Source organism: Struthio camelus, chromosome 25 (assembly GCF_040807025.1).
Source record: "Struthio camelus isolate bStrCam1 chromosome 25, bStrCam1.hap1, whole genome shotgun sequence".
In the NCBI taxonomy this organism is placed as follows: Eukaryota; Metazoa; Chordata; class Aves; order Struthioniformes; family Struthionidae; genus Struthio; species Struthio camelus.
The window spans coordinates 5,302,311-5,320,604 of record NC_090966.1 but is presented as its reverse complement, the minus strand read 5'-3'; the positions used below and the strand labels follow the sequence as shown (position 1 = coordinate 5,320,604).

General features: G+C 46.4%; 2 protein-coding genes across 4 annotated transcripts; one reads left to right on the top strand and one right to left on the bottom strand.

Moving 5' to 3' along the window:
- Window positions 1–624: 624 nt before the first annotated feature.
- CALCOCO2 (calcium binding and coiled-coil domain 2) lies at window positions 625–13,574 on the bottom strand. The gene is made up of 13 exons (XM_068918948.1): window positions 13,456–13,574; window positions 10,535–10,723; window positions 9,836–9,938; window positions 9,307–9,440; window positions 8,433–8,558; window positions 7,804–7,931; window positions 7,163–7,253; window positions 6,249–6,371; window positions 5,424–5,510; window positions 4,284–4,379; window positions 3,437–3,578; window positions 2,715–2,746; window positions 625–2,219 (listed from the first exon to the last, which is right to left on the bottom strand). Exons 2-13 carry the CDS (start codon window positions 10,712–10,714, stop codon window positions 2,043–2,045), a joined length of 1,419 nt encoding a protein of 472 aa, XP_068775049.1. The 5' UTR covers window positions 10,715–10,723; window positions 13,456–13,574; the 3' UTR covers window positions 625–2,042.
- A 213-nt stretch (window positions 13,575–13,787) lies between these two features.
- Window positions 13,788–16,829, top strand: ATP5MC1 (ATP synthase membrane subunit c locus 1). Of its 3 annotated transcripts, none has more exons than XM_068918945.1 (5): window positions 13,788–14,432; window positions 14,848–14,896; window positions 15,482–15,559; window positions 15,826–16,001; window positions 16,605–16,829. In XM_068918945.1, the coding sequence occupies exons 2-5, from the start codon at window positions 14,858–14,860 to the stop codon at window positions 16,717–16,719; spliced, it is 408 nt and encodes a 135-aa protein (XP_068775046.1). In that variant the 5' UTR covers window positions 13,788–14,432; window positions 14,848–14,857; the 3' UTR covers window positions 16,720–16,829. The 3 variants fall into 3 exon arrangements, with proteins under 3 accessions (XP_068775046.1, XP_068775045.1, XP_068775048.1); XM_068918944.1 differs by having other exon boundaries at window positions 14,335–14,491; XM_068918947.1 differs by having other exon boundaries at window positions 14,377–14,539.
- Window positions 16,830–18,294: the final 1,465 nt, after the last annotated feature.

Here is an 18,294-nt window from a genome sequence, read left to right as displayed (position 1 = left end):
GATAATATGAGCTGCTGAAGCCAGTGCAGAGTGGAAAGGAAACAAGTCCAGTAATTCTGATATTGCGTCAACTACCAGAATTTTAATAAAGATGGCGTGGGTGTCCTTCCGTATCGGATCTGCTTCTGTCAAGATGTAAACTTTTCCTGAGGAAATGAATATTCCGTGAAAGAAAAAAAGCTTCATTGTGATGAAATCTTCAGTTGTGAAAACTGCAATAAAAACATTGAAATGCTCCTATGACAGAGTATAAATTCAACTGTTTTAATCAGCTGTAGGTTTTGGGATACATTTTGATATAGACAATATGGCCCATACAACTCATTTTATTTTCCTGATTTGTTCTTGTTACTATATACCACACTATCCTTTGACCTTCTTGATATATTTCCATGCTGTGAGGAGCCAGTGAGGACCAGCCACCTAAATATGTGCTTTCTGTTAAATAAGAGTAGTCCCGCTAACTATAGGAATACCATGTTACATGCTAGGTGTTCAGAGATGTTCTGAAGTACTTGGTTGGACAGAAGCTTCAGAAAGTAACTGAAAGCTTGCAAATAGCTCCATTATGACTCCATCAGCTCCTCCAATCTATTTCTTTAAGAATGAATAGACACAGGCATCTTCTTGAAGGATTTTCTCAGCGTAGCTTTATTTTTGTTTGCTCTTATTTTCTGTTACAGATTTTTAAAAATAATGCTTACCAATATAGTACAGAAATACTCTATTTAAACCTAGATTGATAAAAAAGTTTATGTGCATAGAATCAAAACAGTAAACATTTTGAAGTCTCTGCTATTCTTAATACTAAAACTCCATAGAAACTTATCAGGATTTCCTATTGCTTCAGCTATTCAGCAGTAAACACACAGTTTAATATAGGTAGATAATAAAACTTTACCCTTTCATGTTTGTCATAAATTGAAAGCCCCAAAGCAGAAATAAAAATAGCAACTGGATGATCTGTGAACAAAGCATTGTAATATCCCAAGGCACTTAATAGTTTTGAATCGAAATGTTTTGGTTTGAGAAAAGGCTCTTCTTGTTAAATCAAGAAGGCTTAGAAACATAAAGGAGAAACGATCCAAATTCATTACGTCCTTTAAAGGAGGGTGCCCAATTTCTGATCGCGAGGCCATATATGCTCTGCTCTGTCAGGACAATTCAGCTCCTGCTTTCCTCCGGGCTCCACATCACACCGACCTTCCCAGTTGCAGACATTACAATGGGTTTCCTCATTATGAGATGGATGCATGATAAGCGTTAGACTGCACAATCACAGATTGATTGTATCACTATTCACTGTAAATCTGGTCATATGGAAAAAAGGGACAACGATTTATGTGCCTTGCTCTACAACAAGCTATACTGCCTGCTTTCCTGGAAGGATGGGCCCTAGACCTTTAGATCTGCAAACACATATTCAGTCTCATTATAAATATACAGCTTGCACTTGCTTTAGGACTGAGGGCGAAAGAAGAGAGGAAAATACATTTTTATTTAGTTATTTTTATTTATTAGCAATTAATTCTGCATTCCAGAAGGTGAGGAGACTGGAATTTTGATCTTAAAGGATTACACAATGTTTCTAGTCTTTGGTTAGCGATCACAGTGCTGTATTAAAGAATAAAAACATTATAATAGAGATGTATCAGCCAAGTACAGAAAATTGCTGCACCACATCTCTTTACCTGGCCCAACGTGGATGCACGGTTACATGGACTGTTCTAAAGTACTGATACCACATTCAACTAAATTAATAATAACAGGAATTGGATCAAGTATATGTACTTGTTAATTGGTCACAAGACAGAAGACTTAAGTTGATGGTGCTGATTCAGTTTCAGGGTATGGATGCCTGATCCAATTCAAGTGTTGGGTCATGTGCTGCATGGAACAGAAAGCTCAGAATTACAGTACTAGTGGCGTATTCAGTCTTGTCTGGGGGATCCTATTAGCACAAATTAAGCCTATAGAATGATTCTGGTCTATTCTATACTGCACCCCCCCATCTATTCTGCACAGAAGATGAGAATTTAGAACTATTCCAGGCCATGACAATAAATATGATCATCATACACCTGCTTATTGGACGTTTCAAAGGTCTCACTGCAGAGCGGGCACTCCAGAAGGTGGCTCTGCACATGGGCCTCATACTGACTTGTGTCAATATCTTCAGGAAATATCTCATCGCACATGGGGCATTTCCTTATCGAAGCCTGAAATGCAAAGCAAATACAAATAAAGACAGTTAAAACATTGTATTAGCATTTAAAAGAGGAAGAAAAAGAAAGGTTTAATAGTCAGAAGTCATCAGTTCTGCACAAGTCTTTCTGATTTCTAACACTCTCAAGTTTCTAATGTCTCCAGGCTTCTCTGACTATCACTTTGAAGAGCTTCTGAGAGGTACTCTAACTTTCCATCCTACATAGCACATGTCCATGTCTCCAACATGGAATAAGGTATCTAGCAGCTGCCTGCTACACAGTCTGACATTAGATGCTGCCAAAAGCTGGAACTTGAAGATTAAAGTCAACAGTTTCCTTTCTCTTCCTTAACAGTTATTAATTGTACAGGTTTAGCATACAAGGCTCCACTTTGTTGTCCACTGTCTTACGAGGACTAGAACAATACGCAGACAGTTGGCTACTGAGCTGAACTTGGAGCTTCTCATTTCAAAGCACTAATTCCTGTCCATAAAGTACTTTACTTACCATGTCTGTAGCTCCTGCCTCCAGGTTTGCTCCTGAAGATGGAAAACAAGAGAAGTTAATTTAACCACAACAAAATGATTAACAATGTAATGTGCTGATAACTAGTAATTCTTGAAACATGAGGATGTGGCTCTTGATCTAGACCTCTATATTTAGGACTATGGAAACTGGACGTAAGCCACAGAACTAGCTGTCTCACAGCTGAATAAACTAGCTAATAGTTGTCTCTCTTGGCAGAAAATGAGCAGACAGCTGATCACTTAAGTCAACTCTTAACACCTGGCACTATTTTGCAGCTGCCGAGGCATCTGCACATATGCAAAGCTGCAATGAGGTGCTGCCCAGAATTTATTTTCTACAAGCATTCAATTTGAAAGGGAAGATAATTTGCTGAGATCCTTACTGCCATGTACTTGTGGTTCCTCTGATAACAAGAAGAGAGGACAAAATTCCTCTTCTTAGAACACATGCACAAATATATAAGTATTTTCCTACACATAAACACTCTATTTCTGTAGCCAGAAGAAGGTCGAAACAGTACAGAAAAAAACATACCCTCAGTATGGGCAGGTGGAATTTTTTTTTAAAGTCCAAATCCATTACTTCTTCAGTTATTTCCGATTCTAACCCAGTTCTCCCACTAGGATTCCCTTTCTCAGAGGTAAGGATGTCAGTAGATTTGATTTTAGATGGGCTTATGCTTTCAGACAGAGTAACCTTACCACGATAGGGATTTCCAAACACAAGATCTCCGATTGCAGGAGGTGGAATTTGAGGTTGAGATGGTGAAACAGCAGAGAAGGAAGAAATCTCTGCATTCTGTGAGACACGTCTCAAGAGGGCTTCATTCTTTTCCCTTAGTTTCTGCAAAGCAACAGAAGGACCAGCTGAATTTCCAGAAGCTCGGGGGCCATTTCAGACAGAAGCCATAATTTGCGCTAACATAGCTCCTCTGATATCAGAATCAAAATTGCTCTGTAGCTCCTTTTAGGTAGACCAGTATTTGTCCTATCTGATGGACAAATCTGATGGAATAGGAAGGTGGGGTAAGAAAGTGAACGGATCTATTCTGTGGCCTGTCGGGAAGGCAGATAAGATGAGTACAATAGAGCAATATGTTTTAAAAGATGATCCTGAAGTCCTGTAGAAAATGGCAGAGTAAGGAACAAAATCGATAGTCACTGTTTCGACTGGGTGAAAAGACTGTTCATTTAAACAAATGAGTCCATTCATTTCAGGGGTGTCAGAGTTAAAATGAGGAGTTTTTGAAAAACCCCTCGCTAATATGGGTAAACCAATCTCTTCTGTGGTGGGAGAAAAAAAGTGCAAGTTTTTGGATCCTTCCTTTTAGACTGTACAGAGGTGGCAGCAACAACACACTGTGAGTCTACGCACAGCCTTGTATGTGCGCACAGACAGCACGGCAGCCTGGTTTTAGGTGATGGTCTGTGTGCAGGCACAATTAGTGATCCATCTGGTAATAGGGTTAACGGAACTGAATAATAGACTGAGAGATTTATACCATATTCAGTTCAGGAGAAGGACAAGGGAGCTGCGCCAAATTCTCACCTGATTTTCCTTATCGGTTTCATCCTTTTTTGCCTGCAAAATCTGAAACAAATGTTTCTTCTCCTCAAGTTCTTTCATTAAGTCATGGTTTTGATGCTGTGAAGGAACAGTGTTGTTTGGTAAATGGTGGGAAACCAGCAAACAAAAAACTATGAGAACTTCGAAAGCTGTTCACACATATTAGCTGCCTCGCTGCAGTTATTACCAACAAATAAACCTTCACTTTCAATATGAGTCTTATCATTTCATAATTTGTAACCTAGGATATCTCCATATCACCATTCACTTAGTTCCGTGTTTTCATGACAACATGAGAGATGACATGTGACCTCCAAAGGAGACAGAAGTCAGGTCAGACAAATGGAGATGCTGAAGAAAAGGAACAATTACAGTTGAAAAATGCACCCTGACAGGTGAGAGCTCTCCCAGGCTGCCAGGTTTCCTGGGACTGTGAGACTTGCCTTGACTCTGGATAGCTAGTACATCCTTAGGAATTAATCTTGTAGCTGAGTCTTGAATTAAATCAGTAAATTAGATAAGCTAGAGTACTTAAGGATTCTGCAGTCATTCTCAAAGTATCACTCTAAGAATCCTGAGCATTTGGCATCACAGCAGAGGTAATCACATAATCTATTTTAGGCATCTAATTTGCAATGCCAGAGTCAGAGTATTGCCTCCAACAGCTTCCTGAATAGCACATACAGAGAGAAGCACCTTTAGAAGGTGACTCAGGGCAACAGAGTAAAGATAACGTGAACAGCCTCAGCCACTGCCAAGGATGGTTCCTTCAGCAGAAAGAAATGCTACTGCATTTCACCTTCTTTTGTTCTCTTATATCCTTCACGTTTCTTCAAGGAGTGATTTTCAACGCTGGCGTCGTGGATTACCTCTAGAAGGTCTGTGGAAGTTACTTAAGAAAAGCAAACCTCTTGTCCATAAGCTTAAGTTTCCTATATAGTCATCTGCAACATCACTGGGAAACTGTGAAGGTTCTGCAAACCTTCTGTAAAAGGCTGGACGACAGTGCTTTAAGCAAATGTCAACTCTACTTCACTGGCAACAGCAGCTTATATATAACACAGCAGAGCTCTGTGCCTTTGGGACAGCCTCCCCAGCTGCACCCACAGAAATGCTGGGTACCTGCTCATTTTGCAGAAAACGTGACAGGCTGGCCTCCGTCCCCTTCAGGTTCTCCAGGGCACATTCAAGCTCCTCCTTGTGCTCCCTCTGCACAGAAATCCCAGATTTGCAAAGGCAGAAAGGCAAAGGGAATATCAAAGAAAAGAGGTATCAGAGACGTGAGGCAGAGCACCAAACTGTAGAAGAGAAACTTCAAACTGTTTACAGATTGGTTTGGTGCACTCTGACAATACTGTGCCTGCTTATTTTATTGATTATTAAATGCCAAATCTGAGATATTAAAGACGAGAACGGGACAAAAACATAAACAGAGAGAAGACCAACAGGGTTGCTACCTCATACCAGTTACAAGTCATCTTCCTGTTGCAGGTAAAAATAACGGCATATGCACTGGGGCCGATTTTGGATAACTTGTTTCTTTTACACATAAGTCCCAGTTCTGGGCCAGTTTTGGTAGATGAACTAATTTGCAAGCAGCTGAATATCTGTCCTGAATTGCCACTGAGCTACTTCATCCCTTGAATTGATTCTAGAGGGACGAAGGCAGAGACTGAATCTTCTTGCTTCAGACAGTCAGAATTACAAAATGTAGTTATATAGGTGTTTATTCCAAAACTAAAATATATTTGTATACTATAACAACCTGTCCACACAACCATCTACCCGGACACCCATGCCACCACCATGGAGAGTCCTCTTTCTCCGTGTCATGCAATCCCCCAGACCTTCGGTAAGACTGAGCAATATTTGTACCTGCTCACTGCCAAGGATTCCTCTAAGTGTCCTAGCTCCCCCAAGCACCAAGACACTCGAGAAAGGCTTTACCTGTTCAGCTATAGAGATAAGCAACTGGCGATTCTCTTCCTTCAAACTTTCAAGCTGCTCAGTCTTGTTAACGTCCAGGCGAGCCAGGTTTTCCACTTCTTTCTCATAATTCAACACCTGAGACTAAGGAGAAAGAAGAATGGACAGAAGTTTTAAAAAAAAATGTAAAAAGTGATGACTGAGAAGCACAGGCACTTTTTGCTGCACAAAGCACAGCACAGCAAAGCTCCACAAGCCATGGCTGCTCAAAAACTTTGTAGAAACTGGGAATAGTTAAATGGGGATACACTGAGGTTGATATATTCATCAGAACACAGTATTCTTGAGGAGCTTTCTAAATTTCAAAAATACACTTCTAGTCTGGAAAGTTACAGAAAGAAGAGGAAAACAAAGACTCTATGGCCAGATAGATACCGTACCGTTCCGGATCTCCCATGTCCCAGGCCTAACCACCAAGCTATTTTCGGTCTACCTTCCCCGTTCAGATACCTCCCAGCAAGGAAACTTGTTTTCACCCAAGGATTTAACACAATTTTAGAATGTTTTCCAAAATAGAACTGTTTTCTGACCCATCCTTTTATGTACCTGATCCTTAGCTAGCAGGAGGTAAACAACAGTCTTACTGTGGTGAGCTTAACCTGTATGCAAACAGGATACATTTAGGGAATAAACAAAAGAATCCTTACAATTTCTCTTGACACATCCCACTCTACCCTTCCTGCTAAGATACAGCTTTCTTGAGGTTGCCTGGTTTCATATAACAGGCTCACGTTTTCCTAAAGACCCCAGGTAATCAGGAAAGGAACTCACACGCTACATATTTGCTCGAGATTGTTCAGTTCTCTGTCAGAGACAAACTGAGACCCTCAGATGCAATTCACAAAAGCAGAGGCAGGCAACTGTGTGTTTTCTACCTGCAGCTGATCCATGCGATCCAGGGCTGTTTTCAGTCTGTTTTCCAGGCGTTCCTTTTCAGAGGTCACATTCTGAATTTGCTCTTTGAGTCTACTCAGGACAAATCAAAACACACCATAATTTCAACAACCCACGTTCCCAATATCACACTTTGGTAAGCAAAACTAGGAGTCTACGTTTCCAGACCTAATAAGAAGCTCAGGTTGCCCACATCCAGACTGAAATGAAGTAACCCTCATTTGTGTGAATGCTGCGGGGTTTCCAAAGTCTTGTTTGCTTGCACAAACTTCTGTGCTAAGTTAAGTGAGGCCTTGTGAATCCTGGAAGAGTTACACAGCCTGGGGTCGCCTACCCAAGCTTCCAGAGAAACCTAAGCACCTGCAACCCTTGGATGTGTTCCATGAGTCAGTTTTGTTCAGTCGTCGCCACACTCAGGTTTTGCTGAGGTTCGGTTCATCTGAATGTAAATCCAAACCCTAGCGAGTTGCTCACACTCTTGCTCAGTAGCTTAGCACTAGGCGCACCTGTAGACACACAGCTCCTGGCTTTCATGAACACTAAATGCACAAGAAAACTTAATCCACATAGGCAAGGTGCTTACATGAACTCCTGTTTTGAGATATGCTGTAAATACACTTACTGGTGCAGTTCTGTCTCTCTGCAGTTATCCAGCTCCTTGAGATGCTTGTTTTCTTTTCTCAGGGAATTCAGCTCCAGATCCAATTTCTTTGTGTTGCTCTTTAAAGACTCAAAATCGTTCTGCAGCTCCTGAAAATCAAAATCTGATCAATGGGAGTCAAATGGGACCCAAGCAATAGTCCTGCTCTGAAACTGCAAAACCCCTCTAATGCAACACTTTCAAGCAGCTCATCTGAAGGAGGAAAACCTCTCCTTTAAATCTTGATCACTCCTGCAGACCCAGTTTTATTTCCATTAAGCCATGAGCAAAACCAAAGGAGGAGAAAATAATGCTGGAAGAACATCAGAAGCAGCGCTGGCCTTGTGATTTTGGGACGGGTCTACAAAACATTTTTGAACAGTCTCCTTCCCATGTGAGTCCTGTGTCTGCTGATGCCTCTTGTGCATTATCATCATTGTTATCTCTGTAGAAGTGTTGCAGGATGTGGTAAAGGATTAGACAGATAATCTGAGGAGAAATCCCTTAAATTTTCTCTTGGAAGCACACAGTGGAGCAAGGCCTGACTCAGTCAGTCTCTTTTTGTCTTTCCGACTTAAAGCCTCTGACTTATATTAACCTCTTTGTTGTACCTGTGTCTTCTTGAGTTGCTCCTGCAGATCCATATTTTGTTTCCGGAGACTTGTACAGCTTTCTTTCAGCTCCTCGTTTTCTTTGAGCAAATTTTTGTTTTGTAGTTCAATCTCTTCCACTTCTCCCTGGCAAGCAACAGAGCTGTTCAGTCATAACGGAAGCATTGAAAAGCTATGTTCAAATAGCCCAGCATGAAGAGCAAAGAAAGATGAGCTCTGTAAAAGAGAATACCTTGTACCCTCCCCATGCTTTCACTACTGTCAGAGACCAGACTGCTTCTTCATTCTACCCCCTGTCTGCCCAAAGCTGAGGAGGAACTCAGTCCTTGAATCTTGAGCACACAGACACCTGATCTTTCAGGGTGCAAAGCCTTCTGAGTCCACAGAAGTCAGTGGAGGCAGAGGATTGGGTATTTTTGCAGTCTATAAGATTAGGCCCATGGGCCAAGTATCTGCATAGCCATTAACAGAGAATAAGGCTGCATACAAGAAACTGCAAAATAAGAGTATTTGTCTTCATGTCAGCTCAATTATTGCCCATGTGCCTGCTCTTACTCCCATCTAAGGGAAGGCTGCTTCCATGAATATGACATTTTATTTTTAAAATATTCAAAACGCCCTGAAACACTACATACTACGGCACTCCCCATCACAAAGTGCTCACAGTCTAAGTACACTAGTCTGGCAAAAGGCAAGGAGGGAAACAGAAGGTGCCAAATTTGTGCAACAGATTAGTAGCACAACCAAGAACAGAATCCAGGTCTGCTGTGTTCCAGCTCCACGTTCTATTTACCGGATCGCTCCACGGTAGCGATGAGCATGTGCCAATGAAAGACAAAGGCAGGAAAAAAACAGAGGAAGAGAGGAAACATACCTGTGTGGTAACCACCAGGATATCGTCCTCAGTCTCTGCTCTGAACTGGAAAGGTACGCTGGCTCCACGGACCACTCCATCCTGGTCAACGTAGCAGAACTGGTAGTATTCATCGTCTTTCGGTAGGTAGTAAGCTTCAAACAAACACAACAACCCCATCAAATGCCTCTTCTACTTATTCACATTTCTCAACTATATAACGCAGAAAGTCTGAATCTAAGAAAACTGAGACATCCTAGTTCAATACTGTTCCTGCACCATAAGTAACTCTTTGTGCAGGGTTCAGAACACAAACAATATCACTCAGTCAAGGCAGCAGAACTTAGCGGTTTGGAAATTTTGTGCCTATCATTACAGGACCGATTTATCGTTCCAGTTCTTTGAAGTAAGTTTACCTAAGCACAGTACTGTAGATGTTCTGTAATTCTCCATGTAACGCTCATTAACGGTATCTGGGAAGGGACTGTGCGTGCGTGGCTGTTGTGCATGTGCACACGTGTTCCCTGAGTGGCTCAGTTTCCCCACTGACCTTTGAACTGGATCTGTTGCTGCACAGTAATATCACCGCTGACACCACCGGGCAGAGGAGCCCACATGAACGTGTAATATTCCCGGGTTGTTTTCCATCCCACCTACAACAGCAAAGTTGTTACACAGGATCACAAAGTTCACGTTCATCCTATGGCAGTTTCTAGATGGTAGGTGATAACTTAGACTCTATTTCCACAGTTAACGGCAGGACTTATGCATCGCTCTCCTAACTTAGATTTGTGGCCTATGCATAAAAGGACAACCAAAGTTATTTGCCAGTTTATTGCATGAGGGTATGTGGGTGATGAGAACACTGAAGAAGGAAATACTTTGGAAAGGAGGGTGCCAGAATGGCCTATAACGTAGTTATTTTCCACCAGCTGTGGGAATTAGAGTCCGTTTGATCAGCCTTGGAGCTGTTCTAATTGCAATGTGAAGTTGGGAGAGCCTTTCATGCAGCATGAAAATGAGGAACTCTGCTTTCCCCAAGGTAACAACAGGTCTGGTACTTTGTCCCGAGGTGCAACAGAGATGTTCCATTACACAAGCTTATTATTGAAAAAAATCCCTTAGCCTGTTCTACCAGAGCCCTAAATCCTTTCTGAGAGATCAAGCGTGAAGTAAATAGATGCCAAGCTACTTGTTTCTGCTGGCTGCTACCTTCTCTTGGTATGTTGGTTTCACAGAATTCACTTACCCGGAAAATGCCCACCCAGTCCTTCCCACGAGGAGCAATGTTGTTTGTGAGTGTATAGTAACAGGTTATGTCTCCTCCGGGAACATAGAACTTCTCCACGTTATTAAAAATGACCTGGGAGAAGTGGCAGTTGTCTAAGAGGACGGCAGAAGTGGGAGGTTCGTCTAAGGTCTCATCCATTGCGGAGTTCTGCAAGAGGAAGGAATAAGGTGATTATTTAATCTTCGGAGGCTGCCAACATAGTTGTATCGGTGAAGGGTATGAGGATGGAAAGCTTGTGACTGAGAGCTGTAACGTCTGAAAGCCCCTGCATGCGCACACAAGGTTTCTCAGCAAGGCTCGCGAGTGCGCTGGAGTCCCCGCTGCTGTGGCCAGGCAGCTCACAACATCCATGGCAGCTTGCACAGTCCGCAGGGTAGAAATCCTCTATCGGACGCAGCTGTCAAACTCCACGCATTACGTGCGAGACTCACGCGTTTGACTGCTGCTTGCCAGCTGCAGCGCCTGGAGCTCTCGCACTGCCGGCACGGCACTGCAGCCTGTCTCCTGCGCAGGACAGCACAGCACGGTCCAGGCACTGCCGACTGTCCTGCAGCTCTGCTCCACGGAAGAGAGGCAGCAGAGCCTGGGAGCAGTTGGGGCACGTGTGCCTCCTGGTGGGATCCCATGCTTGCAGCCCTGATAGTAAGTCTGCTGGCCCCACAAGCAGCCTTGTGCTGTGGTTGTAACGTGATTTGACGCTCCAGGCACATCCCCGCTAGGTAGCTGCCGTGGCAGTCCATCACCTGTTCTGAAATCTGGAAACACACTGCTCGAGAGGAGCAGAGATTTCACTGCATCAATGAAATGCTCCTGCAGAGATTAATACAAGACCAAAGTAACAGCTTGTGATTGATCACAGTGGGACCTCCAAGAATCCTGCAGTCTCACCCCCAGCACACTCCACCTTCACTGGCGGACCATCCTGAGACACGCAAGACACACTCATGCTGGTAATGAACAAACTCAACAGCCTCCCAATTTTCTGCATTCAATTCCAATGTACTGGTTTGACCTCCAAATACAGCATCTTTCATCTTCAGCTTTCTGGCCCCAAGGGAAGAGAGGTAACTTGTTAAGCTCAGCTCCCATAGAAGAGCACAGAGAAGATCCTGCCTAGGCAGGCCATCGTAGTTCTGCCTCACAAGCCTGCGTTGGGAGGCTATTATAGCCTTGCTACTCGTGACTGCTATGGAGAAACTGCAAGACGATTCTCAGTATTGAAATCAGTATGTTGCATTGCAGCAGGGTCAACAAATAGCATTAAAGGTTTTGCATCAGTTATCTATACAGAAAACTTTTCAGTATGTTGTGACGCTGTGTCAATATAAATCTATTGTGGAGGCATCTATTAGGAAAACAATACCAAAATTTCCAAGAGCCTGGGGAAGACTGGAAAAGGAGAACTAAATTACACTCTTTGGCAGTACGTCGTGCAGGCAGGCAGGCTTCAATGCTGGCAGTCTGTCAAGAGGCAGATCACTGCTGAGAAAACCCTGCCACCAACCCTGGACAATTCAATTCCAGGAATCCAAAGCAGAACCTCAGCTGATCTCAGTGACAGCAACAGAGAGCGAGTCATGACCTCAGAAAGGAGGGAAAGTTCATCTCAAACAACCATCCCACTTGGGCTTTTAAGGTCATCTCAAATCCAGGAGTTGCACATGGAGATGAACTGCCTGGAACCCTTTATTTTGTTGTTGCTGAGGATATCACCTGCTTTCTGTGCCAAAGAACAGCCTGAAACGCAGGTAGAAATAGAGATGGGTATTGTGGGGCTGTGTCCAGAAAGCAAAAGTTATCTGCACAGCTGGAAAGAACAGTGATAACAGGGCATTGAAGCACGTTGCCTAGGGCGGTCGGAGAATTAGTCTTGCTGAAAGCAGAAGGCAGGTCAACCCTGGGCAGGCTAGACACGTCTCAGTCCCCCAGGAAATCCAGGTGCACAGTTTCAATATATCACTAAAGCATAGGAAATTATGCCCGATTAATCTAAGCCTCAATCTTCATCTGGCTGATGTCAATCTTTCCTACCCTGATGGCTGCCACAAGGCTTAAAAGTAACTTGAAAGGAAAATGAAACGTCAATGCCTGGATGTAGCACAATAACGCATTCTGCTGCTGCAAAAAAATGCTGGTTTTGGAGAAAATAATCGTGATCTTGAAGAAAAGTAGACCCAGTGCCCACAGAGAGTGCTCTGACGGGTGTGCCAGTTCACTCCTGGGGGGGGGGGGGGGGAAGAGACAGGAAGGAGAGGAGGAGAATATTTTAATAATGTTCAAATTTTGCAACTTGTTATGCGAACAGCTCTTATTTCTTCAGCAAGGGAAGGAGCAGAGGAGCCCTCCGAGGCTGCCGCTGCCCAGGAGCCGGTGAGAGCCGCTCCTTTGGGGATGGATGATAACGAGTAACGGGCGGCCTCAGCCCGGCACTGAGGTAATGAGATATTATATCGTGCACAGAGCAAGGCGGAATAAATAACCCATCAGACTTCCTCCTGTATTGGCTGCCCAACCTCCTTCTGAGGGCTGGTCTCTTCGGGTGGTTTTTTGTTCCTGGGTTTTTTTTTTGTTGTTTGTTTGTTTCGTTTTCATCTTTTCGGGAAACTGTTCGGAAGACGTTGGAAAACCTGCGTTTCCCTTTCCCCAGGGAAAGGGGGGCAAGGGGACCCGCACCGAGCCCCGCTCGGACGCCGCCGCCGCCCCGGGCCCCGGCAGGAAACGAAAGCGAAAGCGGCGCCGCCGCCGCGCAGCGGGACGACCCCGGCTTCCCCCCCCGACCCCGCTCCGAGCCCCCCCCTCCCCTCCCGCTCCGGTGCCCGGGGGGGCCGTCAGGCTCCGGTGAGGACGGGACCCCGCCGCCCCCTCCCCGTTTCACTCACCGAGAGACGCCGCTGGAAACCTCCGGAGCAGCGAGCGGGAGGCGGAGCAGCAGGAAAAGGCGGAGCCCCCCCCCGGCCCGGCCCCGCTCCCCCCCCCCCCCGCCTTGATGGGACTTGTAGTTCACTGCCCCCCCCCCCCGCCCGGTACCGCCGTTACCGGCGCTGAGGAGGCCCCCGCTGACCGCTCCCTCCAGAAGGGGGGCAAGTCCCGGTGGTGGTGGTGGTGGGGGGGGACAAGACACAGCGCACCGCGGACACCCCCGCAGGGGCCGGCACCGCCGGTAACGCGCCCCCCCCCCCGGGCGGGGCCTTCCCACCGCCCGCCGGGGCGGGTCCGGAGCCCGGAGCCTCCCCCCGGCGCCGCGGAACCGAACCTCGGCTCCAGCGCCGCGCGGCCACGGCGCACACAGCGCTTCCGCCGGGCTCTGCTCGGGCGCTTTAATAAACCCCAAAACAACGTAAAGCGTGTAGTACAATAATAACAATAATTAATAATAATAACAACAACACCGAGGCGCGCCCTCCAGCGGGCCCCAACCGCTGCGCGGTGAGCAACGGAGCCGCCGGCCTGGCACGCAGCGGAGGCCGCGGCGGCACAGCGCGCTAGGCCGGAGCGGACCGGGCTGGGCCGAGCCGCCACTGGGCCGGGCCGCCGCTGCTGCTGCTGCTGCTGCTGCCGCTACGGGCCGCCCCGCGCGGTAGTCTCTATGGTCGGAGGCGGAGCGAGGGGCAGCCCCACACGCCTCCCGGTCATTTGGAGGACCTGCGGGCCGCTAGCCAACCAGCACGCCGGGAGTTAAAACAAGCACCCAATAGCAGCCCGCGGGTTGGCTCCGCCCTTCACTGCCCGGCCCCCGTGTCCCGGATCCGGCCTTTCGGCGGTAGCCAATAGCGAGCGCGGACGTTGGCCCAGGGTGCAGCGCGGCGCGCGCGGCGACAGCCAATGGGCGTGGAGGACGCGGGGGGGACACGGCAAGGTGAGCGGGGCGGGGGCCCGGCGTCCTGTCAGAGCCGCCGCCGCTGCCGCCGCGCGCAGGTGGGGCACGGGCGGCGGCATCGCCATCGCGCCCTTCGCCCCGTCGCGGTGAGGGGCGGCTGCCCCGCGGCGGGGGTGGGGGGAGAGGGGCTGCGCGGGCCCCTCGTGGCGGCTCCGGCCGAGCCGAGCGAAGGGCCGGAGCGGAGCGCAGCCGCGGGGGTGGCGAGGCCGCCCCGGCCCCGGCCCCGGTCCCGCGCAGGGGAAACGGCGCAGAGCCCGCGGCCGCGGGGGCTTCCGCAGCCGCTGCGCGGCCGTCTGGGGGCGTGGGGGAGCGGTGGGTGCAGCTGCGACGTTCCTCCTTCCTTTTTTTAATTTTTTTTTCTTATTTCCCTTTTTTCTCCCTTTCCCCCTAATAGATTAACCAAGATGCAGACCCCTGTGGCTCTCCTCGGCTCTCCAGCTCTGGTAAGTGACCTTTTGTCAGAGGGTGGTGGTGGCAGTCCGTGGGCATACGGGGCTAGGAAACCTTTCTTGCTGGTGCTTTGCTCAAAACGCTGTCCTGGGCACCCCTAACCGCGATGGGGTCGTGTGGGTTTGTTTCGCCGTGGCTTTAATACAGAGGGGAAGCAAGGTCACCTCTGGTGACCTGAGGGTGATACCGACCATTTTAGGAGGCCTGCTTTGTAGTGTAACCCCAAGGGCTCCAGCAAAGATATACTAACCTATGTGGCAGAAGAACTCAGTCAGTCACCTTCTTCTCTTAAAGTGTGGAACTGGGAAGAAAATGTAAGGATTTATAACAATGACTGAATTCTGATGTAGCAGGCACAGTGCTGCAGCGTGTGGTCTGCTGCAAAATTGCTTGGAGATTTAGCCCTCCTGGCTAAACTAGAAGTATCCTAAATGTGCATATGCTTTTGCTTTCTAGTTCTGTTTCACTCTTGGGATGTCTTCAAAAATTTCTAAGGCTTATTCATAAAGCAACTGCTCTTTTCCGAGAGGTACTGTGGAGGTATCCAACTGAGAGTAATTGCCTGTGTTTTGCTGCAGTTCCGGTGCTGTTCCAGGGCTCTGGCCAGGCCAGTTTCAGTGTCTCTTTTCAGCAGGCCTGAGATTCAGACTGTACAGGTAAGACTTTGCTGTGGTAAATGGGGTCCAGTATTTCTGTGTTTATCACCTGTGATACTTGATGGTTTCTGCCACGATGGAGAAGTAAGTCTGTGAATCAAGAGGGTGGCTAGTAAGGGGATATAGCTTCTAGCGCACATCAATGATGGATTAGCAGGTTTGGCTGATCTTGCTCTGCCTTGAGTAGAGGAGAAGTGGTGATTATGTATTTTTATTTAAAAAAAAAAAAAGTGTCATTACCGTGTTTCTTTTGCTGTATCCCACAGCCAGCTGGTGTTTCCCATCCACAGCTGAGCCGGCGGGAATTCCAGACCAGTGCTGTTTCCAGGGATATCGACACTGCTGCAAAGTTCATTGGTGCTGGTGCTGCCACGGTTGGGGTGGCTGGTTCGGGAGCAGGTATTGGGACAGTGTTTGGCAGCTTGATCATTGGCTATGCCAGGTAAGCAAGATGCCAAACGGGCTTGAATTTATTCCTGTCTTCAAGCAGGAATCTTTGGTAGATTAGGAGATCCTTTTCTGGAGTTTATGTTCAGTTCTGCAGTAGTGTGTATATGCAGCTCTTGTGTTTAACTGAGGCAGTGCTCTCTGGAATATAAAAGGATTTCTATACTCTGTGATTCTATTAAAATACAAAAGAGAGCGCCTGGATTGTTTTAAACTCCCTTTACTTATTTCTGAATTATGCAGCAGCTCTCTGGAGCTCCGTCTGCCTCTAGAAAAAATGAAGCCGTAGTGAGTGGTTAGCAGGAACTGTTGCTTGGTACTGCCAGGTCAGATGAAACTAGTCGTCAGGGTTTGACATGTCTACTGGCAATCGCTAAAAGCAGGAAAAAGTCATGGCTTTCTCATTCCAACTAGTGGCTGCCTGCTGTAAATCTGATCTGTGCTCCAAAATGCACTACCTGGGTGGGTTAGTCCTGGTTTTCTGTGATACAGGCTGTGGTTTTTTGTTTGTTGTTTTTTTCCTCATTGTGAATCCACTTCTCTCTCTTTCTCTCTCTCCCTCTCTCTCTCTTCCCCTCCTCCCTTGTATCACATACAGGAATCCATCCCTCAAGCAGCAGCTTTTCTCTTATGCCATCCTGGGCTTTGCCCTGTCTGAGGCTATGGGTCTCTTCTGTTTGATGGTGGCATTCCTTATCCTCTTTGCTATGTGACAACTTCTGGCCCTGGCTGCAGCTTCCATCACTCTGTCCTCTGTGGTTTGAGTCCGCTTCCATCAGAGCGTTCCAGACTGACAATTAAAGAAAAGATTTCTCTAAATGAACTGGTGGCTTTATTTTTTTTCTTATGTTCCGGTCCAGTGGTGGGGAAATCCTTGGGGGAGCTGGCGTTTTGATTGAAGAGGGCAATATCCTAGGAATATGGGATCCCATTGGTGAAGCAGAAGGGGGAATATGAAATAGCGGTGGGAGGACAGGACAACTAATGCAAAGTCAGCTCAGACTGCAGCTCTGTGAATACAATAATCTGTGTCAAATCTATCCAAAAATCTCAAAAATCCCAGCAAGCATTGCCCTAGTAAAGCAAATACTTCTGTATGAGCTGACAAAGCATTGTTTCCTCTGTGTACTGCTGTTGAAAAATGCCATGCCTTTCTCTTGCATCTGAAAGACAGGGACGTTGAAAAGGCGATGGGTGCAAGTGAGTGTACTTAAGATTGGAGTGTATTAATGGTATTTGGATAACTAAGTTATCAGTAGATATGCAAGAATATGCACTGCCATATCCTCAACTTTCTTTCCTCACAAAGAAGAGCTGGCTTCAAGGTCACACTCTTCATGGGCCTCTTCCAAGCATGCAGAGTTTACACAGAGGTCCACAGCTCAGTTATATTTCTTCTTCCCCAGTAGTTATATGCTGCAATTGTTTTAAAGATGGGAGCGTATGGCAGAGAAATTCTAAAAATGTAACCTGAATCTTGGACTTTGTGGTAAGACCACTGTACCTTTAAGGGATGTAGGAAGGTGACCATTTGGGGAGCTTGTCTGGTTATCTGCTTTGGGTAATTGAATTAATGCAGCTCTTGTGTTTTAAAGCCTCTAAAGCATAGTTGTGACCTCCTTTGAGATATGAATGGGATACTGTAACTATTCTGTTTCTTCATTCTAACAGCTACTCTCACCCTGTGAGGGGACTAGGAGTAGTAGCATCTGAGAGTAATTGTCTTGTGCTAAAAAGTGTCAATGAGACTATTTGGAGAAATGTGATTTTTTTTTTTTTCTTTTTCGAAACCAGAAAGAACCCAGACTTACTGGCTGAACAAGGAAGGAAAAATCCTGCATCTTCAGCCAGGCTGACCCTTGGGGACATATGTGACCACATGATGGGAGGGACAGGATCCTCTGTGCCTGTGTTGCTACTATAGCCAGGGCTCAGCTGTTGTTCTAAATGCCAACTGTGCCAAGCTGCATCCTAGACGGCAGGTTACATGTAGCAGAAAATTCTTATCTTGGCAGAGGGGATGATGCACAAGTAACTCGAGAGCTTCTTTCATGTTTTCTTTAAAGAGAATTCTGTATAGTGCATTACAGACAGCTATCACCTCTGAGGCTGTCTGGTCTTGGGAGGGGCTCCTGCAAGGGTCATAGAAGACTTCTCTGCACACCTCTGACCAAGCTTATCTGTGCTTCCTGTAAAGGGGAGGAAATGGCAGCGTGATTAGCCAGTCAAGAGCTACAAGGAACTGAATAGCCAGGTCAGTAATACTTTACGGTGCTTTGAGAATCCGA